This window comes from Taeniopygia guttata, chromosome 36 (genome assembly GCF_048771995.1).
Source record: "Taeniopygia guttata chromosome 36, bTaeGut7.mat, whole genome shotgun sequence".
Classification (NCBI taxonomy): Eukaryota; Metazoa; Chordata; class Aves; order Passeriformes; family Estrildidae; genus Taeniopygia; species Taeniopygia guttata.
Window position 1 is genome coordinate 841,551 of NC_133061.1, and position 26,341 is coordinate 867,891.

Here is a 26,341-nt window from a genome sequence, read left to right on the forward strand (position 1 = left end):
CAAACCAGTAACCCCAAACCCCCTCCCACCCCAAACCAGTACAAACCAGTATAAAACCAGTATAAACCAGTATAAACCAGTATAAAAAAATCCCCATTTTCCCCATTTTTCCCCCATTTTTAACCCTTTATCTCCCTCCCTACACCCCAAAATCACCTCCCAGTCCCCTCCCAGTATAAACCAGTAACCCCCAATGTCCTCCCAGTATAAACCAGTATAAAACCAGTATAAACCAGTACAAACCAGTATAAACCAGTATAAAAAAAATCCGAATTTCTTATTTTTCTCCCCATTTTCCCCCATTTTTAACCCTTTAACTCCCTCCAAACACCCCCAAACTCCCTCCCAGTCCCCTCCCAGTACAAACCAGTAACCCCAAACCCCCTCCCAGCCCAAACCAGTACAAACCAGTATAAAACCAGTATAAACCAGTATAAACCAGTATAAACCAGTATAAAACCAGTACAAACCAGTATAAAAAAATCCCCATTTTCCCCATTTTTCTCCCATTTTATCCCATTTTTAACCCTTTAACTCCCTCCCAGTGCCCCCAAACCCCTTCCCAGTTCATCCCAGTCCCTCCCAGTCCCCTCCCAGTATAAACCAGTAACCCCAAACCCATTCCCAGTACAAACCAGTAACCCCAAACCCATTCCCAGTACAAACCAGTAACCCCAAACCCATTCCCAGTACAAACCAGTAACCCCAAACCCATTCCCAGTACAAACCAGTAACCCCAAACCCATTCCCAGTACAAACCAGTAACCCCAAACCCCTTCCCAGTACAAACCAGTAACCCCAAACCCATTCCCAGTACAAACCAGTAACCCCAAACCCCCTCCCAGTACAAACCAGTAACCCCAAACCCATTCCCAGTACAAACCAGTAACCCCAAACCCATTCCCAGTACAAACCAGTAACCCCAAACCCATTCCCAGTCCAAACCAGTAACCCCAAACCCCCTCCCAGTACAAACCAGTATAAACCAGTATAAAAAATCCCCATTTTCCCCAATTTTCCCCATTTTCCCCATTTTTAACCCTTTAACTCCCTCCCAGCACCCCCAAACCCCCTCCCAGTCCCTCCCAGTCCCCTCCCAGTATAAACCAGTACAAACCAGTATAAACCAGTAACCCCAACCCCCTCCCAGCCCAAACCAGTACAAACCAGTATAAACCAGTATAAAAAAATCCCCATTTTCCCCATTTTCTTCCATTTTATCCCATTTTTAACCCTTTAACTCCCTCCAGACACTCCAAAACCCCTTCCCAGTTCATCCCAGTTTGTCCCAGTTCCCTCCCAGTATAAACCAGTACAAACCAGTAACCCCAAACCCCAAACCAGTACAAACCAGTATAAACCAGTATAAAAAACCGCCATTTTCCCCCATTTTTCCCCATTTTTTCCCCATTTTTAACCCTTTAGCTCCCTCCAAACACCCCCAAACCCCCTCCCAGTCCCTCCCAGTCCCCTCCCAGTCCCCTCCCAGTACAAACCAGTAACCCCAAACCCCATCCCAGTATAAACCAGTACAAACCAGTACAAACCAGTACCCCCCACAGGGCGGCCGGGAGGTGCTGAAGCTTTTGGGGTACACGGAGGAGTCGGGGGAGGGGCTGAGCTTCCCTCCCCCCCCCCCACGGGCCCCTCCCCCCGCTGGTGGCGGCCGTCACCGCCGACGTCCTGGTGCTGCGCGCCGAGCTGGACCGCCTCTTACTGGTTTGTACTGGTTTGTACTGGTTTGTACTGGGAGGGGGTTGGGGGTTACTGGTTTGTACTGGGAGGGAACTGGGAGGGACTGGGAGGGGGTTTGGGGGTGGTGGGAGGGAGTTAAAGGGTTAAAAATGGCAGGAAAACGCAAAAATTGGGATTTTTTTATACTGGTTTATACTGGTTTTATACTGGTTTATACTGGTTTGTACTGGTTTGGGGTTTGGGGTTACTGGTTTGTACTGGGAGGGGACTGGGAGGGACTAGGAGGGACTGGGAGGGAGTTAAAGGGTTAAAAATGGGGAAAAAAATGGGGAAAAATGGGGAAAATGGGGATTTTTTATACTGGTTTATACTGGTTTTATACTGGTTTGTACTGGTTTGGACTGGGAGGGGACTGGGAGGGACTGGGAAGGGGTTTGGGGGTGGTGGGAGGGAGTTAAAGGGTTAAAAATGGGGGAAAAATGGGGAAAAATTGGGAATTTTTTACTGGTTTATACTGGTTTGAACTGGTTTATACTGGTCTGTACTGGTTTATACTGGTTTAACTGGTTTATACTGGTTTGAACTGGTTTTTCTCTGCCCCACCAGAACCAGCACCCCAACCCCCATTTCTTCACCGAGATCTTACTGGGAGAGGATGAGGTGAGACTGGTTTGTACTGGTTTATACTGGTTTGAACTGGTTTATACTGGTTTTTAATGGTTTTAACTGGTTTATACTGGGAGGGCACTGGGAGGGCACTGGGAGGGGATTGGGAGTTACTGGTTTATACTGGGAGGGTCCAAACTGGTCCATACTGGTCCATACTGGTTTATACTGGTCCATACTGGTCCATACTGGTCCATACTGGTCCATACTGGTTTATACTGGTCCATACTGGTCCATACTGGTTTATACTGGTCCATACTGGTCCATACTGGTCCATACTGGTCCATACTGGTTTATACTGGTCCATACTGGTTTATACTGGTCCATACTGGTCCATACTGGTTTATACTGGTCCATACTGGTCCATACTGGTTTATACTGGTCCATACTGGTCCATACTGGTCCATACTGGTTTATACTGGTCCATACTGGTCTATACTGGTCCATACTGGTCCATACTGGTCCATACTGGTCCATACTGGTTTATACTGGTTTATACTGGTTGTTACTGGTCTGAACTGGTCTATACTGGTCCATACTGGTCCATACTGGTCCATACTGGTTTATACTGGTCCATACTGGTCCATACTGGTTTATACTGGTCCATACTGGTTTATACTGGTCCATACTGGTCCATACTGGTTTATACTGGTCCATACTGGTTTATACTGGTTTATACTGGTCCATACTGGTTTCTCTCCCCAGGGGTCGCTGGTTTCGGATGCGCTGCCCCAAATGCACACGGCCGGTAGGGGAAATTCGGGAATTTTGGGGAAATTTGGGAATTTTTGGGAAATTTTGGAAAATTTGGGGGATTTTGGAGAAATTTGGGGGAATTTTGGGAAATTTGGGAATTTTGGGGGAAAAATCAGATTTTTTGGGGGGTAAAAATGGAAATTTTTGGAAAAAAAAGGAAAATTTTTGGAGAAAAAAATGGATTTTTTTTTAAAAAATGGAAATTTTTGGGAAAACTGAACAGTTTTATTGGAGAAAATTGAATTTGGGGGGAAAATTGGAATTTTTGGGGGGTAAAAATGGAAATTTTCAGGATAAAAATTGACATTTTTGGATAAAAAAATTGGAGTTTTTGTTTTAAGAACGGAAATTTTGGGGAAAAATGAGATTTTTTTAGATGAAAAATGAGGGGTTTTATTGGAAAAAATTGGAATTTCTGGGGCAAAAAAAATGGGATTTTTTTGGGGGGAAATGGAAATTTTGTGGGGGAAAAATAATATTTTTGCGAAAAGAAATTGGAATTTTTTTGTAAAAAATGGAAATTTTGGGGGAAAATGAGATTTTTTTGGGGAGGGAAATGACTCATTTTACTGGGAAAAAATGGAATTTTTGGGGGGAAAAAATGGGATTTTTTTGGGGAAAAAAATTGGAGTTTTTGCGAGTAAAAATGGAAATTTTTGGGGAAAAGATTAAATTTTTTTAGGAAAAAATGGGAATTTTTAAAAAAAATTTGAAATTTGGGGGAAAATGAGATTTTTGGGTGGGGAATGAGCAATTTTATTGAAAAAAAATTGAATTTTTGGGGGAAAAAATGGGATTTTTTTGGGAAAAAATGGGATTTTTTTGGGGAAAAAAATGGGGATTTTGGGCAAACTGAATTTTGGGTTAAAAAAAGTGAATTTTGGGTTTTTCAGAGGACGGGGGCTGGACCTGCCGCAGCTGCACCCTGAGGAACCCGACCCCGGCCGTGCTCTGCCGCGCCTGCGAGCGCCCCCGCCTGGCGCCCAGCCCGCAGGTAAATTGGGGCTAAAAATGAAAATTTTGGGCAAAAATTAAATTTTTGGAAAAAAAACCCAAAATTTAAAAAAAAAGAAAAAAATTTACGGTAAAAAAATGGGATTTTTTTGGGAAAAAATGGGATTTTAAGGGGAAAAAAAGGGAATTTTTAAAAAAAAAAAATTGAATTTTTTTGGGGAAAAAATGGGAATTTTCGGGGGAAAAAGGGAATTTTTAGCAGAAATTTGAATTTTTTTTGGGGAAAAAATGGGGATTTTGGGGAGAAAAAAATAGGGATTTGGGGGAAAAATTGGATTTTTGGGGGGGAAAATTGGAATTTTGAGGGAAAACCTGTAATTTGGGGGAAAAAAACCGGATTTTGGGGGAAAAATGGGATTTTTAGGTAAAAAATGGGGGTTTTTGGTGGGGAAAAATGGGGATTTTTTAAAGAAAAAATTTTTTTTTACTCATAAAATGGAAATTTTGTGGGAAAATGGGAATTTTTAGAAAAACCTGGAATTTGGGTAAAACATGGAATTTTGGGGGGAAAATGGGGATTTTGGGGACAAACCGTCCCCGGCCGTGCTCTGCTGCACCTGGCACCCAACTTGCAGGTACCGGGGAAAATTCGGGGCTAAAAATTAAAATTTTGGGCAAAAATTAAATTTTTGGAAAAAAACCCCAAAATTTAAAAAAAAAGAAAAAAATTTACGGTGAAAAACTGGGATTTGTAGGGGAAAAATGGGGATTTTAAGGGGAAAAAAAGGGATTTTTTTGAAAAAAATTTGAATTTTTTTGGGGAAAAAATGGGAGTTTTCGGAGGGAAAATGGGCATTTTTAGTAGAAAATTAAATTTCTTTTTGGGGGAAATGGGGATTTTTGGGAAAATGAGGATTTTGGAGGGAAAAAATCGGGATTTGGGGGAAAAATTTGGAATTTTTGGGGCAAAAATGGGGATTTGGGAAAAAATGAGGTTTTTTTTAAAAGAAAATGGGGATTTGGGGGAAAATTGGGAATTTTGGAGGGAAATGGGGATTTTGAGGGGGAAATTGGGATTTTTTGGAAAATTTGTGAATTTTTTCAGGGAAAATGGAAATTTTGAGACAAAATCTGAAATTTGGGGGAAAAATGGGGATTTTTAGGGGAAAAATTGGGATTTTAAGGGAAAAAAAAGGGATTTTTTGGAAAAAAAATTTGAATTTTTTTGGGTAGAAAATGGGAGTTTTTGGAGGTAAAAGGAATTTTCAGGAGAAATTTGAAATTTGTTTTGGGGGAAAAATGGGGATTTTGGGGAAAATGGGGATTTTGGGGGAAAAATGGGGATTTTCGGGGAAAAAATGGGGATTTGGGAAAAAATGAGATTTTTTTTAAGAAAATGGATTTTGGAGAAAAATGGGAATTTTTTCGGGGAAAATGGGAATTTTGAGAAAAAAAATGGAATTTGGGGGAAAATGGGGATTTTTGGGGCAAAAATTTGTATTTTAAAGGGAAAAAAGGGATTTTTTTGGAAAAAATTTTGAATTTTTTGGGTAAAAAATGGGAGTTTTTGGAGGGAAAATGGGAATTTTTAGCAGAAATTTGAAATTTCTTTTGGGAAAAAATCGGAAGTTTGGGGAAAAATGGGGATTTTTGGGGGGAAAATGCGGGTTTTGGGGAAAATTGGGAATTTTGAGGGGAAATACGGCAAATTTGGGGGGAAATATTGGAATTTTGGGGAAAAATAGGAATTTTGGGGAAAAATAGGAATTTTTGGGGAAAATGTGTGAATTTTTTCAGGGAAAATGCTCATTTTGAGAAAAAACCTGGAATTTCGGGAAAAATGGGGATTTTTGGGGGAAAAATTGGGGATTTTAGGGGGAAAAACGGGATTTTTTTGAAAAAAATTTGAAATTTTTTGGGGATTTTTAGGAGAAATTTGAGATTTCTTTTGGAGGAAAATGGGGATTTGGGGGAAATTGGGAATTTTTTGGGGCAAAAGTGGGGATTTGGGAAAAAATGAGATTTCTTTTAAGAAAATGGGGGTTTTGGGGAAAATTGGGAATTTTTTCGGGGAAAATGTGAATTTGAGAAAAAAACTGGAATTTGGGGAAAAATGGGGATTTTTGGGGAAAAAAAGGGGATTTTTGGGGAAAAATTGGGATTTTTAGGAAAAAAAAAGGGATTTTTTTTGAAAAAAAATTGAATTTTTTGGGTAAAAAATGGGAATTTTCGGAGGGAAAATGGGAATTTTTAGCAGAAATTTGAAATTTCTTTTCGGGAAAAATGTGGATTTTGGGGAAAAATGGGGATTTGGGGGAAAAATGGGGATTTGGGAAAAAAATGAGATTTCTTTTAAAAAATGGGGATTTGGGGGGAAAATTTGGGAATTTTGGAGGGAAATGGGGAATTTGAAGGGAAAATTGAGATTTTTGGGGAAAATTTGTGATTTTTTTCAGGGAAAATGGTAATTTTGAGAAAAAACCTGGGATTTAGGGAAAAAATGGGGATTTTTTGGGAAAAAAATTGGTATTTTAGGGGGAAAAAAAGGGATTTTTTTTGAAAAAAAATTTGAATTTTTTTGGGGAAAAAATGGGAAATTTTGGAGGGAAAATGGGAATTTTTAGCAGAAAGTTGAAATTTGTTTTTGGGAAAAAATTGGGGATTTTGGGGGAAATGGGGATTGAGGGGGAAAATTGGGAATTTTTTGGGGCAAAAATGGGGAATTGGGAAAAAAAGGAGATTTTTTTTAGGAAAATAGGGATTTTGGGGGAAAATGGGAATTTTGGGGGGAAAATGGGGATTTTGGGGAAAATTTGTGAATTTTTTCAGGGAAAATGGGAATTTTGAAAAATAACCTGGGATTTGGGGAAAAAATGGGGATTTTTAGGTAAAAAATGGGAATTTTGGGGTCTAAAAATTGGAATTTTTTGAGGGAATAAATTTGGGTATAATTTGAAAATTTTTGAGGTAAAAATGGGAAATTTGGAAAAAAATTGGGAATTTTTAAGGGGGAAAATGGGAATTTTGAGGGGAAAAATTTAAATTTTATGTAAAAAGTGGGGACTTTTAAAGAGAAAATGGGACTTTTTAAAAGAAAAATTTAAATTTTTGGGGGGAAAATGGGGAATTTTGTGGGTAAAAATGGGAATTTTGGGGGCTAAAAATGGGAATTTTGTGAGCCAAAAATGGGAATTTACGGAGGGGAAAAATTGTTATTTTTTGAGGGAAAAAATTTGGGTATAATTTGAAAATTTTTGAGGTAAAAATGGGAATTTTGGAAGAAAAATTGTGAATTTTGTGGGGGAAAATGGGAATTTTGAGGGGAAAAATTTTTGGGTAAAAAGTGGAGAGTTGTAAAGGGAAAATGTGACTTTTTAAAGGAAAAATTTAAATTTTTGGGGGGAAAATGGGGAATTTTGTGGGTAAAAAATGGGAATTTTTTGTGAGCCAAAAATGTGAATTTCGGGGGCTAAAAATTGGACTTTTTTGAGGGAAAAAATTTGGGTATAATTTGAAAATTTTTGAGTTAAAAATGGGAATTTTGGAAGAAAAATTGTGAATTTTTAAGGGGGAAAATGTGAATTTTGAGGGGAAAAATTTAAATTTTTATGGGGGAAAACAGGGAATTTTGTGGGTATAAATGGGAATTTTGTGGGCCAAAAATGGGAATTTTGGGGGCTAAAAATTAGAATTTTTTGAGGGAAAAATTTGGGAATTTTGTGGGCTAAAAAATGGGAAATTTTGGAATAAAATTAGGAATTTTGAGGGGGAAAAATGTGAATTTTGGGGGCTAAAAATTGGAATTTTTTAAAGGAAATATATTGGGAATTTTTGATTTAAAACGGAGAATTTTGGAAGAAAATTGGGCATTTTGGGGGGGAAAATGTGAATTTTTTAGGGGAAATTATGGAATTTTTTTGAGAAAATTTGGGAATATTTTGGGTGAAAATTTGTGAATTTTCAGGTGAAAATTTGTGAATTTTTCGGATAAAAATTTGGGAATTTTCGCCTCCATTTTGTCTCCCAGCCCAGCCCCGCCCCCTCCCCGCCGTGGCCCTGCCCCCGCTGCACCTTCCTGAACCGAGGCCCCGCCCCTTCCTGCCAGATGTGCGGTGACGTCACTTCCGCCGAGGCCACGCCCACTCCCGGTAGTTTTCCCACCACTTCCTGTTCGGAGAACGCCACTTCCTGTTTGGAAAACGCCACTTCCGGTTTGGAAAATTCCACTTCCGGTTTGGAAAATCTCACTTCCGGTTTGGAAAATTTAACTTTCGGGGCGGAGAATACGAAATGTGGCGGTGATGACGTCACTTCCGGGTTAGGCCACGCCCCCTCCCGTGATGCTTTGCGGCAGCGGAAGTTGATGGAGGACGGGCGGCGCCTGGTGGAGCTCGTCAGGGTGAGCGAAAATTTGGGAATTTTGGGGAATTTTGGGGGAATTTTGGGAAAATTTGGGGATTGAAAGAAAAATTCGGGAATTTTTGGGAAAAATCTGGGGGGATTTTGGGGATTTTTTGAGAAATTTTTGGGGAAAAATTGATCATTTCAGGGAAAAATATTCTTCGAGTTTGGAGATTTTTGTGGGATAATTTGTGGGAAAATTTGGGAATTTTGGGGAAATTTTGGTAAAATTTGGGGATTGGAGGAAAAATTTGGGGATTTTGGGAAAAATTTGGGGGGATTTTGGAGATTTTTGGAGAAATTTTTGGAAAAATTTTAAAGATTTTTGGGAAAAAATTCATCGAGTTTGGAGATTTTTGTGGGATAAATTTTGGGAATTTGGGGGAAATTTTGGGAAAATTTGGGGATTTTTGGGGATTAAAAGAAAAATTTGGGGATTTTGGAAAATTCTGGGGTAATTTTGGTGATTTTTAAACAAATTTTTGGAGAAAAATTCACAATTTCCGGGAAAAAGATTCATTGAGTTTGGAGATTTTTTTGTGGGACAGTTTTTGGGAAAATTTGGGAATTTTGGGGAAATTTTGGGAAAATTTGGGGATTTTTGGGGATTGGAGGAAAATTTAGGGAATTTTGGGAAAAATCTGGAGGGATTTTTTGAGAAATTTTTTGGGAAAATTGACGATTTTTGGGAAAAAATTCGTAGAGTTTGGAGATTTTTTTGTGGGAAAATGTGGGAATTTTGGGGAAATTTTGGGAAAATTTGGAAATTTTTTGGAATTGGAAGAAAAATTCCGGAATTTTGGGAAAAATCTGAGGGGATTTTGGGGATTTTTTGAGAAATTTTTGGGAAAATTTAAAGATTTTTGGGAAAAAATTCATCGAATTTGGAGATTTTTGTTGGAAAATTTGGGGATTTTGGGGAAATTTTGGGAAAATTTGGGGATTGGAATAAAATTTGGGGATTTTGGGAAAAATCTGGGGGGGTTTTGGGGATTTTTGGAGACATTTTTGGGGGGAAATTGATGATTTTTGGGAAAAAATTCATCGAATTTGGAGATTTTTGTGGGATAATTTGTGGGAAAATTTGGGGATTTTGGGAAATTTTGGGAAAATTTGGAATTTTTGTGGGACTTTATTTAAATTTGGGAATTTTTATGTGAATTTCTTTAAATTTGGGAATTTTTGTGTGAATTTCGGTAAATTTTTGAATTTTTTTGTGAATTTCGGTAAATTTGGGATTTTTTCAGGAATTTCGGTAAATTTGGGAATTTTTGTGTGAATTTCGGTAAATTTTGGAATTTTGTGGAAATTTCAGTAAATTTGGGCATTTTTCTGGGAATTTCGGTAAATTTGGGAATTTTTGTGTGAATTTCGGTAAATTTGGGAATTTTTGTGTGAATTTCTGTAAGTTTCAGGATTTTTGTGGGAATTTCGGTAAAATTGGGAATTTTTGTGTGAATTTCAGTAAATTCGGGAATTTTGGTGGGAATTTTAGTAAATTTGGGAATTTTTGTGGGAATTTCTTTAAATTTGGGATTTTTTGTGGGAATTTCAGTAAATTTGGGAATTTTGGTGGGAATTTCTTTAAATTTGGGAATTTTTGTGTGAATTTTGGTAAATTTGGGAATTTTTGTGGGAATTTTTGGGAATTTTTGTGTGAATTTTGGTAAATTTGGGAATTTTTCTGGGAATTTCAGTAAATTTGGGAATTTTTCTGGGAATTTCGCTTAATTTGGGATTTTTTTGGTGAATTTCAGTAAATTTGGGAATTTTTGTGCTAATTTCTTTAAATTTGGGATTTTTTGTGGGAATTTCAGTAAATTTGGGAATTTTTCTGGGAATTTCTGGTAAATTTGCGAATTTTTGTGGTAATTTCTTTAAATTTTGGGATTTTTGTGTGAATTTTGTTTAATTTGGGAATTTTTGTGAGAATTTTGATAAATTCGGGATTTTTGTGGGAATTTTGCAAATTTTTTTGTAAATTTCTGGTAAATTTGGGAATTTTTGTGGGAATTTCGGTAAATTTCGGGATTTTTTTGTAAATTTCTTTAAATTTGTGAATTTTTGTCTCAATTTTCGCAGATTTTCGTAATTTTTTCCGGAATTTTCCCTCTTTTCCCCCCCAGGTCGCCGAATCCCAGGGCCTCCCCCCGGAATCTCTCGGCCCCGCCCCCTTTTCCGCCCTTCCGGAACGTTCCGACCCCGAATCCCAAATCCGGCACTTCCGGGGCCGCCTCGGGGGGGTCCTCAAGGAGCTCCAGGGGGCGGAGCCTGACCCCAAAGGGGGCGGGGCCTCCCTCGGGACGTTCTCATTGGCCGAAGCCGCGTGGGCGTGGCTGGAGGGGGAGGGGCAGCCGGACCGCGCACGCCGCGTTCTGATTGGCCGGAGGAAGCAGCAGGTGAGGGGGGCGGGGCTTAAAGTTTAGGGGGGAATGGTAAAAATTGGGTTTAAAATGGCGGAATTTGGGTAAAAAATGGCAGAATTTGGGTCCAAAATTGTGGAATTTGGTCAAAAATGGCGAAATTTGGGTTCAAAATGGCGGAATTTGGGTAAAAATGGCAGAATTTGGGTAAAAAATGGCGGAATTTGGGTAAAATGGTGGAATTTAGGTAAAAATGGCGGAATTTTGGTAAAAATGGGAAAAATTGGGTTCAAAATGGTGGAATTTGGGTTAAAAATGGCCAAATTTGGGTAAAAAACGGCGTAATTTGGGTAAAAATGGCAGAATTTGCATCAAAATGGAGGCATTTGGTCCAAAACTGTGGAAATTCGGTAAAAAATGGCAGAATTTGGGTCAGAATTGCGGAATTTGGTTAAAAATGGCAAAATTTGATTCAAAATGGCAGAATTTAGGTTCAAAATAAAAGAATTGGGTCAAAATGGCGGAATTTGGGTAAAAAATGGCGGAATTTGGTTAAAAAGTGACGGAATTTTGGTAAAAAATGGTGGAATTTGCTTCAAAATAGCAGAATTTGGGTTTAAAATAGAAAAATTGGGTCTAAAATGGCGGAATTTGGGTTAAATTAGCAGAATATGGGTCAAAATGGTGGAATTTGGATCAAAATGGCAGAATTTGGGTAAAAAATGGGAAAAATTGGGTTCAAAATGGCGGAATTTGGTTCAAAATAGCAGAATTTGGGTTTAAAATAAAAAAATCAGGTCCAAAATGGTGGAATTTGGGTTAAATTAGCAGAATATGGGTCAAAATGGTGGAATTTGGATTAAAATGGCAGAAATTGGATTCAAAATGGAGGAATTTGGGTAAAAAATGGCGGAATTTGGGTAAAAATGGTGGAATTTGGTCCAAAATTGTAGAATTTCGGTAAAAAATGGTGGATTTTGATTCAAAATGGCAGAATTTGGGTTCAAAATAAAAGAACTGGGTCAAAAATGGCAGAATTTTGTTCAAAATGGCGGATTTTAATTCAAAATGGCAGAATTTGGGTTCAAAATGCAGAATTTTGTTAAAAATGCCAAAATTTCAGTCCAAAATGGTGGAAATTGGTTCAAACTGGCAGAATTTGGGTTCAAAATGGCGGAATTTCGGTCCCAAATCACAGAAATTGGGTTAAAAATGGCATAATTTGGGTCAAAATGGGGGAATTTGGATCAAAATGGCAGAATTTTGGTAAAAATGGGAAAAATTGGGTTCAAAATGGGGAATTTGGGTTCAAAATGGCAGAATTTTAGTCCAAAATGGTGGAATTTGGGTCAAAATGGCGAAATTTGGTTCAAAATGGCAGAATTTGGGTTTAAAATAGAAAAATTGGGTGTAAAATGGCGGAATTTGGGTTAAATTAGCAGAATATGGGTCAAAATGGTGGAATTTGGATTAAAATGGTGGAATTTTGGTAAAAATGGGGAAAATTGGGTTCAAAAAGGGGAATTTGGGTAAAAAATGGCGGAATTTGGGTCCAAATGGCAGAAGTTGGTTAAAAAGTGGCGGAATTTAGGTAAAAATGGCGGAATTTTTTTCAAAATGGCAGAATTTGGTTCAAAATGGTCGAATTTGGATTCAAAATGGCGGAATTTGTGTAAAAAATGGCGGAATTTGGGTCCAAAATGGCAGAATTTGGGTCAAAATGGTGGAATTTGGGTTCAAATCAGAAAAATTGGGACAAAAATGGCAGAATTTTGTTCAAAATGGCGGACTTTTAATAAAAATGGCAGAATTTGGGTAAAAATTGCAGAATTTTGTTAAAAATGCAAAAATTTCAGTCCAAAATGGTGGAATTTGGGTTCAAAATGGGGGAATTTGGGTTTAAAATTAAAAAATTGGATTCAAAATGGCGGAATTTGGGTTAAATTAGCAGAATTTGGGTCAAAATGGTGGAATTTGGATCAAAATGGCGGAATTTCGGTAAAAGTGGGAAAAATTGGGTTCAAAATGGGGAATTTGGGTTCAAAATGGCAGAATTTGGTTCAAAATAGCAGAATTTGGGTTTAAAATAAAAAAAAAGGGTCCAAAATGGCGGAATTTGGGTTAAATTAGCAGAATATGGGTCAAAATTGTGGAATTTTGGGAAGTGGTGGAATTTAAATTAAAATGGCGGAATTTTGGTAAAAGTGGGAAAAATTGGGTTAAAAATGGCAGAATTGGAGTTCAAATGGCGGAATTTGGTTAAAAAGTGACAGAATTTAGGTAAAAAATGGTGGAATTTGGTTCAAAATGGCGGAATTTGGGATCAAAATGGCAGATTTTGGGTCAAAATGGGGAAATTTGGTCCCAAATTGTGGAAATTCGGTAAAAAGTGGCAAAATTTGGTTCAAAATTGTGGACTTTGGGTTCAAAATGGAAGAATTTGGTTCAAAATGGTGGAATTTGGATTAAAATGGTGGAATTTTGGTAAAAATGGGAAAAATTGGGTCCAAAATTGGGAATTTGGGTTAAAAATGGCAGAATTTGGTTCAAAATGGCAAAAATTGGATTCAAAATGGCGGAATTTGGGTAAAAATGGCGGAATTTGGGTAAAAAATGGCGGAATTTGGGTCCAAATGGAAGAATTTCCTTAAAAATGGAGGAATTTGGGCCAAAATGGTGGAATTTGGTTCAAAATGGCTGAAATTGGGATCAAAATGGCAAAAGTTGGATTCAAATTGGCGGAATTTGGGTAAAAAATGGCGGAATTTGGGTAAAAAATGGCAGAAGTTGGTTAAAAAGTGGCAGAAGTTGGGTAAAAAATGGAGGATTTTGTTAAAAATGCCACGATTTCAGTCCAAAATGGTGGAATTTGGGTCCAAATGGCAGAATTTGGGTAAAAAATGCCTGATGTTGGGTTCAAAATGGTGGAATTTGGTTCAAAATAGCAGAATTTGGGTTTAAAATAGACAAATTGGGTTCAAAATGGCAGAATATGGGTCAAAATGGTGGAATTTGGTCCAAAATTCTAGAATTTTGGTTAAAAATAGCAGATTTTGATTCAAAATGGTGGACTTTGGGTAAAAATGGCGGAATTTCTGTAAAAATGGCGGAATTTTGTTTAAAATGCCAAAATTTTAGTCCAAAATGGCGGAATTTGCTTCAAAATTTCAGAATTTGTGTCCAAAATGGCTGAATTTGGGTCCAAAAAGGCAGAATTTGGGTCCAAAATGGCGGAATTTTGGTAAAAAATGGTGGAATTTGGTTCAAAATAGCAGAATTTAGGTTTAAAATAAAAAAATTGGGTCCAAAATGGCGGAATTTGGGTTAAATTAGCAGAATTTGGGTCAAAATGGTGGAATTTGGATTAAAATGGCGGAATTTTGGTAAAAATGGGAAAAATTGGGTTCAAAATGGGGAATTTGGGTTCAAAATGGCAGAATTTCGGTTCAAAATAGAAAAATTTGGTCCAAAATGGCAAAATTTGGGTAAAAATGGCACAATTTGGGTCAAAATGGTGGAATTTGGTCCAAAATTGTGGAAATTCAGTAAAAAATGGCGGAATTTGGGTCCAAATGGTGGAATTTGGTCCAAAATTGTAGGATTTCGGTAAAAAATGGTGGATTTGGTTAAAAGTGGCGGAATTTGGGTTAAAAATGGCGGAATTTGGGTCCAAATGGCGGAATTTGGGTTCAAAATGGCGGAATTTGGGATCAAAAAAGAAGAATTGGGTCCAAAATGGCAGAAATTGGGTTAAAAATGGCAGAATTTGGGTCAAAATGGTGGAATTTAGTTACAAATTGTGGGATTTCGGTTAAAAATGTTGGAATTTGGTTCAAAATTTCAGAATTGGGTTCAAAATGGCAGAATTTTGGTCCAAAATAGAAGAATTGGGTCCAAAATGGTGGAATTTGGGTTAAAATGGCAGAATTTGGGTAACAATGGCAGAATTCGTTTCAAAATGGAGGAATTTGGTTTAAAATTGTGGAAATTCAGTAAAAATGGCAGAATTTGATTCAAAATGGCGGAATTTGGATTCAAAATGGCGGAATTTGTGTTCAAAATAGAAAAATTTTTTGTAAAAACCTAAAGTTTTGGTTAAATTTCACCGTTTTTTAAATTTTTTCTGCTTTATACTGGTTCATACTGGTCCATACTGGTTTATACTGGTTTATACTGGTTCAAACTGGTTTTTACTGGTTTTTACTGGTGTGAACTGGCAAAACTAACCAAATTTTCATATAAAACCCCAAAATTTTGGTTAATTTCACCTTTTTTTTTTGTTTTTTCTGCTTTATACTGGTTTATACTGGTTTGTACTGGTTTATACTGGTCCATACTGGTCCAAACCAGTTCAAACCAGTCCATACTGGCTTGTACTGGTCCAAACTGTTTTTTACTGGTCTGAACTGGCCCAAACTAACAAAATTTTCCTGTAAAAAATGGAAATTTTGATGAATTTTACCATTTTTTCTGGTTTATACTGGTTTATACTGGTTCATACTGGTTCATACTGGTTTATACTGGTTTATACTGGTTTGAAACCAGTTGAAACCATTCCAAACTGGTTTTTACTGGTCTGATTTGCCCCAAACTAACCAAATTTTCACATAAAAACCCAAAATTTTGGTTAATTTTTCCATTTTTAAAAATTTTTCTGCTTTATACTGGTTTATACTGGTTTATACTGGTTTATACTGGTTTGAAACCAGTTCAAACTGGTTTTTACTGGTGTAAACTAGCCCTAAATAGGAAAATTTTCACATAAAAATGGAAATTTTGGTTAATATTACCATTTTTTTAATTTTTTCTGCTTTATACTGGTTTATACTGGTTCATACTGGTCCGTACTGGTCCGTACTGGTCCATACTGGTCCAAACTGGTTTTTACTGGTGTGAACTGGCCCAAAATAACCAAATTTTCACATAAAAAACTAAAATTTTGGTTAATTTCACCGGTTTTTTTGGTTTATATTGGTTTATACTGGTTCATACTGGTCCATACTGGTCCATACTGGTCCAGACTGGTCCATACTGGTCCAGACTGGTTTTTACTGGTTTTTACTGGTCTGATTTGGCCCAAACTAATCAAATTTTTATATAAAAACCCAAAATTTTGGGTAATTTCACCATTTTTTTTTGGTTTATACTGGTTTATACTGGTCCATACTGGTTTATACAGGTTCATACTGGTTTGTACTGGTCCAAACTGGTTTTTACTGGTTTTTACTGGTGTGAAGTGACCCAAACTTACCAAATTTTCACGTAAAAACCCAAAATTTTGGTTAATTTCACCATTTTTTTTGGTTTATACTGGTCCTTACTGGTTTATACTGGTTCATACTGGTCCATACTGGTCCATACTGGTTTTTACTGGTTTTTACTGGTCTGAAGTGGCAAAACTAACTAAATTTTCCTGTAAAAACCCAAAATTTTGGTTAATTTCACCTTTTTTTTTATTTTTTCTGCTTTTTACCGGTCCATACTGGTTTGTACTGGTTTATACTGGTCCAAAACCACTTCAAACCAGTCCATACTGGTTTGTACTGGTCCAAACTGGTCTGAACTGGTCCAAACTGGTTCAAACTGGTCCAAACTAGGCAAATTTTGCTGTAAAAAATGGAGATTTTGATGAATTTTACCCTTTTTTTTTGGTTTATACTGGTTTATACTGGTTTATACTGGTTTATACTGGTTTATACTGGTTTGAAACCAGTTCAAACTGGTTTTTACTGGTGTAAACTAGCCCTAAATAGGAAAATTTTCACATAAAAAATGGAAATTTTGGTTAATTTTACCATTTTTTTTATTTTTTCTCCTTTATACTGGTTTATACTGGTTTATACTGGTTTATACTGGTCCAAACTGGTTTTTACTGGTTTTTACTGGTGTGAACTGGCCCAAAATAGACAAATTTTCACATAAAAAATGGAAATTTTGATGAATTTTACCCTTTTTTTTGGTTTATACTGGTTTATACCGGTTCATACTGGTTCATACTGGTCCATACTGGTTTATACTGGTCCAAACTGGTTTTTACTGGTTTTTACTGGTCTGATTTGACCCAAACTAACCAAATTTTCCTGTAAAAACCCAAAATTTTGGTTAATTTCACCTATTTTTTTGGGTTTTACTGGTTTATACTGGTTTATACTGGTTTATACTGGTCCAAAACCAGTTAAAACCAGTCCATACTGGTTTATACTAGTCCAAACTGGTTTTTACTGGTTGAACTGGCCCAAACTAGGCAAATTTTAATTTAAAAATGGAGATTTTAGTGAATTTTACCGTTTATTCTGGTTTTTACTGGTTTATACTGGTTTATACTGGTTTGAAACCAGTTGCAACCAGTCCAAACTGGTTTTTACTGGTCTGATTTGCCCCAAACTAACCAAATTTTCACATAAAAACCCAAAATTTTGGTTAATTTTACCCTTTTTTTTTGTTTTTACTGGTTTTTACTGGTCCATACTGGTTTATACTGGTCCATACTGGTCCATACTGGTCCATACTGGTCCATACTGGTTTATACTGGTCCATACTGGTTTAAACTGGTCCATACTGGTCCATACTGGTCCATACTGGTTTATACTGGTTTATACTGGTCCATACTGGTTTATACTGGTCCATACTGGTCCATACTGGTTTATACTGGTCCAAACCAGTCCATACTGGTCCATACTGGTCCAAACTGGTTATTACTGGTCTGATTTGCCCCAAACTAACCTAATTTTCACATAAAACCCCAAAATTTTGATTAATTTCACCTTTTTTATTTGTTTTTTCTGCTTTATACTGGTTTATACTGGTTTATACTGGTCCATACTGGTCCATTCTGGTCCATACTGGTCCAAACTGGTTTTTACTGGTTTTTACTGGTCTGAACTGGCCCAAACAAAGCAAATTTTCATGTAAAAAATGGAAATTTTGATGAATTTTACCCTTTTTTTTTGGTTTATACTGGTTTTTACTGGTTTGGTTTATACTGGTCCATACTCGTTTATACTGGTTTATACTGGTTCATACTGGTTCATACTGGTCCAAACTGGTTTTTACTGGTTTTTACTGGTCTGATTTGCCCCAAACTAACCAAATTTTCACATAAAACCCCAAAATTTTGGTTAATTTCACCTTTTTTTTGTTTTTTCTGCTTTATACTGGTTTATACTGGTCCATATTGGTTTATACTGGTTTATACTGGTTTGAAACCAGTTCAAACTGGTTTTTACTGGTGTAAACTAGCCCTAAATAGGAAAATTTTCACATAAAAAATGGAAATTTTGGTTAATTTTACCATTTTTTTTATTTTTTCTGCTTTATACTGGTTCATACTGGTTTATACTGGTCCATACTGGTTTGTACTGGTCCATACTGGTCCATACTGGTCCATACTGGTTTATACTGGTTTATACTGGTCCATACTGGTCCATACTGGTTTATACTGGTCCATACTGGTCCATACTGGTTTATACTGGTCCATACTGGTTTATACTGGTCCATACTGGTCCAAACCAGCCCATACTGGTTTGTACTGGTCCAAACTGGTTTTTACTGGTTTTTACTGGTCTAAAATGGCCCAAATTAACCAAATTTCCATGTAAAAAACTGAGATTTTGATGAATTTTACCTTTTTTTTGGTTTATACTGGTCCATACTGGTCCATACTGGTCCATACTGGTTTATACTGGTCCATACTGGTCCAAACTGGTTTTTACTTATCTAAACTGGCCCAAACTACGCAAATTTTCATGTAAAAAATGGAGATTTTGGTTAATTTTACCTTATTTATGTTTTTTCTGGTTTATACTGGTTTATACTGGTTCATACTGGTTTATATTGGTTCAAACCGGTTCAAACCACTCCATACTGGTTTGTACTGGTCGAAACTGGTTTTTACTGGGTTTTACTGGTCTAAAATGGCCCAAACTAGGCAAATTTCGCTGTAAAAAATGGAGATTTTGATGAACTTTACCTTTTTTTTTATTTTTACTGGTTTATACTGGTTTATACTGGTTTATACTGGTTTATACTGGTCCAAACTGGTTTTTACTGGTGTGAAACAGCTGCGGCTCCTGGCGTGCCTCAGTTTCCCCGAACACGCGGCGGCGGCGGCGGCGCTGCGGCGCAATGGCGGCGGCCAATGGGAGGCGCTGCAGGAGCTGCAATGGCGGAGGCTCCGCCCCTTCCGCTTACGTCATCGGCAGGGGGCGGAGCCTGCGCTGGACTTCCTGCGGGAGGATCAGCAGGTGACTGGTTTGGACTGGTTTGTACTGGGAATGGGCTTGGGGTTACTGGGATGAACTGGGAGGGCACTGGGATGGGGTTTGGGGTTACTGGTTTATACTGGTTTATACTGGGAGGGACTGGGAGGGACTGGGAGGGACTGGGAGGGGGTTTGGGGTTACTGGGATGAACTGGGAGGGGTTTTGGGGTTACTGGTTTATACTGGTTTATACTGGGATGGGATTTGGGGTTACTGGGATGGAGCTTTGGCCTTACTGGTCCATACTGGTTTGGCATTCTTTCATACTGGTTCCTATTGTTTTATACTGGTTTTTACTGGTTCCTACTGGTTTATACTGGTCTATACTGGTTTATACTGGTTTATACTGGTTTGGGTTCTGGGATGAACTGGGATGAACTGGGAGAGAGTCTTGGGGTTACTGGTTTATACTGGTTTATACTGGTTTGGACTGGGAGGGACTGGGAGGGAACTGGGAATGGGTTTGGGGTTACTGGGATGAACTGGGAGGGACTGGGATTAACTGGGAGAGAATTTAAATGTTACTGGTTTGTACTGGTTTATACTGGGAGGGGATTTGGGGTTACTGGTTTATACTGGGAGGGAACTGGTTTGAACTGGGAGGGGATTTGGGGTTACTGGTTTATACTGGTTTGGGGTTTGGGGGTAACTGGTTTGTACTGGGAGGGACTGGGAGGGGGTTTGGGGTTACTGGGATGAACTGGAAGAGAGTTTTTGGGTTACTGGTTTATACTGGTTTGTACTGGGAGAGGGTTTTGGGGTTACTGGTTTATACTGGGAGGTCACTGGGAATGGGTTTGGGGTTACTGGTTTGAACTGGGAGGGAACTGGGAGGGGATTTGGGGTTACTGGTTTGTACTGGGAATGGGTTTGGGGTTACTGGTTTGTACTGGGAGGGGGTTTGGGGTTACTGGTTTGTACTGGGAATGGGTTTGGGGTTACTGGTTTATACTGGGAATGGGTTTGGGGTTACTGGTTTGTACTGGGAATGGGTTTGGGGTTACTGGTTTATACTGGGAATGGGTTTGGGGTTACTGGTTTGTACTGGTTTATACTGGGAATGGGTTTGGGGTTACTGGGACAGAGTTTTGGCCTTACTGGTCCATACTGGTTTGACATTTTTTTATACTGGTTCATATTGTTTTATACTGGTTTATACTGGTTTATACTGGTCTATACTGGTTTATACTGGTTTATACTGGTCCATACTGGTTTATACTGGTTTATACTGGTTTATACTGGTTTGCAGCCCTGGAGCAGGGCCTGGACCTGCCCTCCCCCGCGGCCCTGACTGGGTTATACTGGTTTATACTGGTTTATACTGGTTTCTATAGGTTTTTATGGGGTTTTTTTGAGTTATACTGGTCCATACTGGTTTATACTGGTCTATACTGGTTTATACTGGTTTATACTGCTTTATACTGGTTTGGTTAGTGGGATGAACTGGGATCAACTGGGATTTCATTTGGGCCTTACTGGTCCATACTGGTTTGGCATTTTTTTATACTGTTTTTTCCTACTTTATACTGGTTTATACTGGTTTTTACTGGTTTATACTGGTTTGCAGCCCTGGAGCTGGGCCCGGACCTTCCCTCCCTCACGGCCCTGACTGGGTTATACTGGTTTATACTGGTTTATACTGGTTTATACTGGTTTCTATAGGTTTTTATGGGGTTTTTTTGATTTATACTGGTTTATACTGGTTTATACTGGTTTATACTGGTTTATACTGGTTTTTACTGGTTTCTCTCCCCTCAGGCCCTCGTCCGGCAGATTTTGGCCACCCTCCCCGTGGCCAGTTGGGGTCGGGCCTTACTGGTGGCCAGTTTGGGTCGTGAACTGGGACTGGGGCTGGTGGCGGCTCCCAGTTCGGATCCTTTACTGGTTGAACTGGTGGAGGCCGTGGGGTCCTGCCCGGACAGGGCTGCCCTGCGCAGGCGCCTGCGCTGCGAGTGCGCCGTCTGCGGCTGGGGGCTGCCCCGGCAACTGGTTTGTACTGGTTTGTACTGGTTTGGGGTTTGGGGGTACTGGTTTGGACTGGGATGGGGTTTGGGGTTACTGGTTTGGACTGGGAGGGACTGGGAGGGGATTTGGGGGTGGTGGGAGAGAGTTAAAGGGTTAAAAATGGGGGAAAAATTGGGAAAATTTATATTTTTTATACTGGTTTATACTGGTTTATACTGGTTTTATACTGGTTTGGGGTTTGGGGTTACTGGTTTATACTGGGAGGGACTGGGAGGGACTGGGAGGGACTGGGAGGGAGTTAAAGGGTTAAAAATGGGGGAAAAATGGTGGAAAATGGGGAAAATTTGGATTTTTGATACTGGTATTATACTGGTTTATACTGGTTTGGGGTTTGGGGTTACTGGTTTGTACTGGTTTATACTGGTTTGGGACTGGGATGAACTGGGAGGGGGTTTGGGGCTGGTGGGAGGGAGTTAAAGGGTTAAAAATGGGGGGAAAATGGGGAAAATTGGGATTTTTTATACTGGTTTATACCGGTTTGTACTGGTTTGGGGTTTGGGGTTACTGGTTTGTACTGGTTTGTACTGGTTTGGGGTTTGGGGTTACTGGTTTGTACTGGTTTATACTGGGAGGGAACTGGGAGGAGACTGGGATGAACTGGGATGAACTGGTTTATACTGGTTTGCCATTTTAATGGCTGCAATACTCATAGTGACCACTGGGGGCAGCACCACCATTAAACCCAATGAACGGGGATCATACTGGTTCCTTACTGGTTTATACTGGTTTATACTGGTTTTATACTGGTGATGGGTTTACTGGGATCAACTGGGATGAACTGGGATGAACTGGGCTGAACTGGTTTATACTGGTTTGGCATTTTAGCGACAACTGGGGGCAGCACCACCATTAACTCAATGAACTGGGATCATACTGGTTTATACTGGTTTATACTGGTTTATACTGGTTTATACTGGTTTGTACTGGTGTGGGTTTACTGGGACGAACTGGGATGAACTGGGATGAACTGGTTTATACTGGTTTGCTACTTCAATGAACTGGGACGGGTTTTGGCCTAACTGGGATGAACTGGGAGAGGATTTAACATTAATTTAACCTTACTGGTTTATACTGGTTTATACTGGTATATACTGGTTTATACTGGTTTATACTGGTTTATACTGGTTTATACTGGTTTGTACTGGTGTGGGGTTTACTGGGATGAACTGGGATGAACTGGGATGAACTGGGATGAACTGGTTTATACTGGTTTGGCATTTTAGCGACCACTGGGGGCAGCAGCACCATTAACCCAAATGAACTGGGATCATACTGGTTCCTTACTGGTTTATACTGGTTTATACTGGTTTATACTGGTTTATACTGGTTTCTACTGGTTTATACTGGTTTATACTGGTTTTTATAGGTTGTAATGGGTTTTTATGGGTTTTTTTTGGGTTTTATTGGTTTATACTGGTCCATACTGGTTTTTACTGGTTTATACTGGTTTTCAGCCTTGGAACTGGGCCCGGACCTGCCCTCCCCCGCAGCCCTGACTGGGTTATACTGGTTTATACTGGTTTATACTGGTTTATACTGGTTTATACTGGTTTTTATGGGTTTTAATGGGTTTTTATGGGGTTTTTTTGGGTTATACTGGTCCATACTGGTTTATACTGGTTTATACTGGTTTATACTGGTTTATACTGGTTTTCAGCCCTAGAACTGGGCCCGGACCTGCCCTCCCCCGCAGCCCTGACTGGTTTATACTGGTTTATACTGGTTTCTTTGGGTTTTTATGGGTTTTTTGGGGTTTTATTGGGTTTTACTGGTTTATACTGGTTTATACTGGTTTATACTGGTTTATACTGGTTTTTACTGGTCAGATGCAGTGGCTGCCCGGCTGCTCGTGCCCGCTGTGCCCCGAGTGCTTCCGCCTCCATTTCACCGTGGGGCTCAGGGAGAGGGGGGTGGGCGCCCTTGGGTGCCCCAGTTGCGGCCGCCCCGACCTCAGGGACGACGCCCAACGCCTCTGGTACTGGTCCACGCTGGAGCCCGCGGTACTGGTTTATACTGGTTTATACTGGTTTATACTGGTTTGGGCTGGGAGGGTCTCGGGGGGTTACTGGGAGGGGGTTTGGAGGGGTTTGGGGGTGGTGGGAGGGAATTAAAGGGTTAAAAATGGCAAAAAATTGGGAAAATTGTCATTTTTTATACTGGTTTATACTGGTTTTATACTGGTTCATACTGGTTTATACTGGTTTATACTGGGAGGGTCTTGGGGGGTCACTGGGAGGGGATTTGGGGGGGTTTGGGGGTGGTGGGAGGGAATTAAAGGGTTAAAAATGGGGGAAAATAAGGAAAAAATGGGGAAAATGGGGATTTGGGGTTACTGGTTTATACTGGTTTATACTGGGATGAAGATTTGGGGTTACTGGTTTATACTGGGAGGGCACTGGGATGAACTGGGAGGGGGTTTGGGGGTGGTGGGAGGGAGTTAAAGGGTTAAAAATTAGGAAAAATGGGGAAAATTTGGGGTTTGGGGTTACTGGTTTATACTGGTTTATACTGGTTTATACTGGTTTATACTGGTTTATACTGGTTTATACTGGGAGGGTCTTGGGTGGTACTGGGAGGGACTGGGACAAACTGGGAGGGGGTTTGGGGGTGGTGGGAGGGAGTTAAAGGGTTAAAAATGGTGGGAAAATTAAAAAATGGGGATTTTTTTATACTGGTTTATACTGGTTTGTACTGGTTTGGGGTTTGGGGTTACTGGTTTATACTGGTTTATACTGGGACGAACTGGGAAGGGGTTTGGGGGTGGTGGGAGGGAGTTAAAGGGTTAAAAATGGCGGGAAAAGGCAAAAATTGGGATTTTTTTTATACTGGTTTGTACTGGTTTGTACTGGTTTGTACTGGTTTGGGGTTTGGGGTTACTGGTTTGTACTGGTTTATACTGGGAGGGGACTGGGACAAACTGGGAGGAACTGGAGTGAACTGGGAGGTGATTTGGGGGTACTGGGAGAGGATTAAAGGGTTAAAAGGGGTAAAAATTTTTTTTTTATACTGGTTCATACTGGTTCATACTGGTTCATACTGGTTCATACTGGTTCTTACTGGTTTATACTGGTTTGTACTGGGAGCAGCTCCGGCGCTGCCTCGACCCCGACACCTTCGGCCTCGTGACCCGGAAGTTGACGGAGTTGGAGCTGCTGAGGGACCCCCAGTTCCTGTGGTGCCCCCATGTACTGGTTTATACTGGTTTATACTGGTTTATACTGGTTTATACTGGTTTATACTGGTTTATACTGGTTTGGGGTTTTTTCCTTACTGGTTTATACTGGTTTGGTACTGGGATGAACTGGGAGGGTTTTTTTCCATACTGGTTTCATTTTTGGGGGGTTACTGGTTTATACTGGTTTATTTTGGGCGTTACTGGTTTATACTGGGAGGCTCCCAGTTAAAACCAGTATAAACCAGTAACTCCCAGTTCCTCCCCAGTGCTCCTTCGGGTTCATCTTCGAGGCCGAGCGGGGCCCGGCCCAGTGCCCCCAGTGCCACCAGTGCTGCTGTCCCCGCTGCCAGCTGCCGGTACTGGTTTATACTGGTTTATACTGGTTTATACTGGTTTATACTGGTTTATACTGGGATGGGGTTTTGGGGCCATTTTGGGCAATTTTGGGGCGATTTTCGGGGGATTTGGGGCACCAAAAAGGTCAAAAATGGGGAAAAATCGGCTTTAGAGTCGGGTTTTGGTACTGGTTTATACTGGTTTGTACTGGTTTATACTGGTTTATACTGGTTTATACTGGTTTATACTGGTTTATACTGGGATGGGGTTTTGGGGCCATTTTGGGCAATTTTGGGGCGATTTTCGGGGGATTTGGGGCACCAAAAGCGTCAAAAATGGGGAAAAATCGGCTTTAGAGTCGGGTTTGGTACTGGTTTGTACTGGTTTATACTGGTTTATACTGGTTTATACTGGTTTATACTGGGATGGGGTTTTGGGGCCATTTTGGGGATTTTTGGGGCAATTTTCGGGGGATTTGGGGCACCAAAAGGGTCAAAAATGGGGAAAAATCGGCTTTAGAGTCGGGTTTTGGTAGTGGTTTATACTGGTTTATACTGGTTTGTACTGGTTTATACTGGTTTATACTGGTTTGTACTGGTTTATACTGGGATGGGGTTTTTGGGCGATTTTGGGCAATTTTGGGGCCATTTTTGGGGGATTTGGGGCACCAAAAGTGTCAAAAATGGGGAAAAATCGGCTTTAGAGTTGGGTTTTGGTACTGGTTTGTACTGGTTTGTACTGGTTTATACTGGTTTATACTGGTTTGGGACTGGGAGGGCGCTGGGACGAACTGGGAGGGGATTAAAGGGTTAAAAATGGGGGAAAATGGGGATTTTTATACTGGTTTGAACTGGTTTATACTGGTTTATACTGGTTTGAACTGGTTTATACTGGTTTGAACTGGTTTGAAGTGGTTTATACTGGTTTATACTGGTTTGGGACTGGGAAGGTGCTGGGACGAACTGGGAGGGGATTAAAGGGTTAAAAATGGGGGGAAATGGGGATTTTTATACTGGTTTTTACTGGTTTATACTGGTTTATACTGGGAGGGGCTTCATTACCATATATGGGCATGGGAGAAGTGGGCGGGGCTTAAGGAAGGTGGGCGGGGCTTAAAGGATCTGGGCGGGGCTTAAGATAGGTGGGCGGGGCTTCGTTTTAATTTATGGGTATTGGAGTGGGCGGGGCTTAAGGAGGGTGGGCGGGGCTTTATTACAATGTAATAACATTGAAGTGGGAGGGGCTTAAAAGAGTGGGCGTGGCTTAAAGAGGGTGGGCGTGGCTTCATTACCATATATGGGCATGGGAGGGGCCTGATGTCCATATATGGAAATTTTTGGGGGATTTTTGGGGGATTTTTTGGGGGTTTTTTGGGTTCTTTTCGTGGCCGTTAAAGGGAAAATTTTGGGGTTTTTTTAGGGAATTTTGGGGATAAAATTTGGGATTTTTTTGGGGAATTTTAGGGATAATTTGGGATTTTTTAAATAAAATTTTTGGGATATTTTTGGGGAATTTTAAGGAAATTTTGGGTATTTTTTTCAGGGAATTTTTGGGGATAATTTGGGTCATTTTAAATCAAATTTTGGGTCTAATTTTGAGATTTTTAAACTGAACTTTTTAGCAAAAAAATTGGGATTTTTTTCAATTATTTGGGGAATTTTTGGGTCTTTCATGTCCGATTTTTTGGGGTTTTTTTGGGATAATTTTAGG

At 39.5% G+C, this 26,341-nt stretch overlaps 1 protein-coding gene across 1 annotated transcript in view; it reads left to right on the forward strand.

Annotated features, from left to right (window-relative positions):
* Positions 1–26,341, forward strand: part of LOC121468786 (E3 ubiquitin-protein ligase RNF31) — a 46,229-nt gene that overhangs the window by 9,401 nt on the left and 10,487 nt on the right. The window contains 12 exon segments of the mRNA XM_072921344.1: positions 1,563–1,643; positions 1,645–1,719; positions 2,302–2,355; positions 3,067–3,109; positions 4,011–4,111; positions 8,099–8,470; positions 10,599–10,871; positions 18,896–19,078; positions 20,854–21,084; positions 22,947–23,120; positions 24,207–24,305; positions 24,562–24,651. Coding sequence (XP_072777445.1) covers positions 1,563–1,643; positions 1,645–1,719; positions 2,302–2,355; positions 3,067–3,109; positions 4,011–4,111; positions 8,099–8,470; positions 10,599–10,871; positions 18,896–19,078; positions 20,854–21,084; positions 22,947–23,120; positions 24,207–24,305; positions 24,562–24,651 — 1,776 coding nt within the window.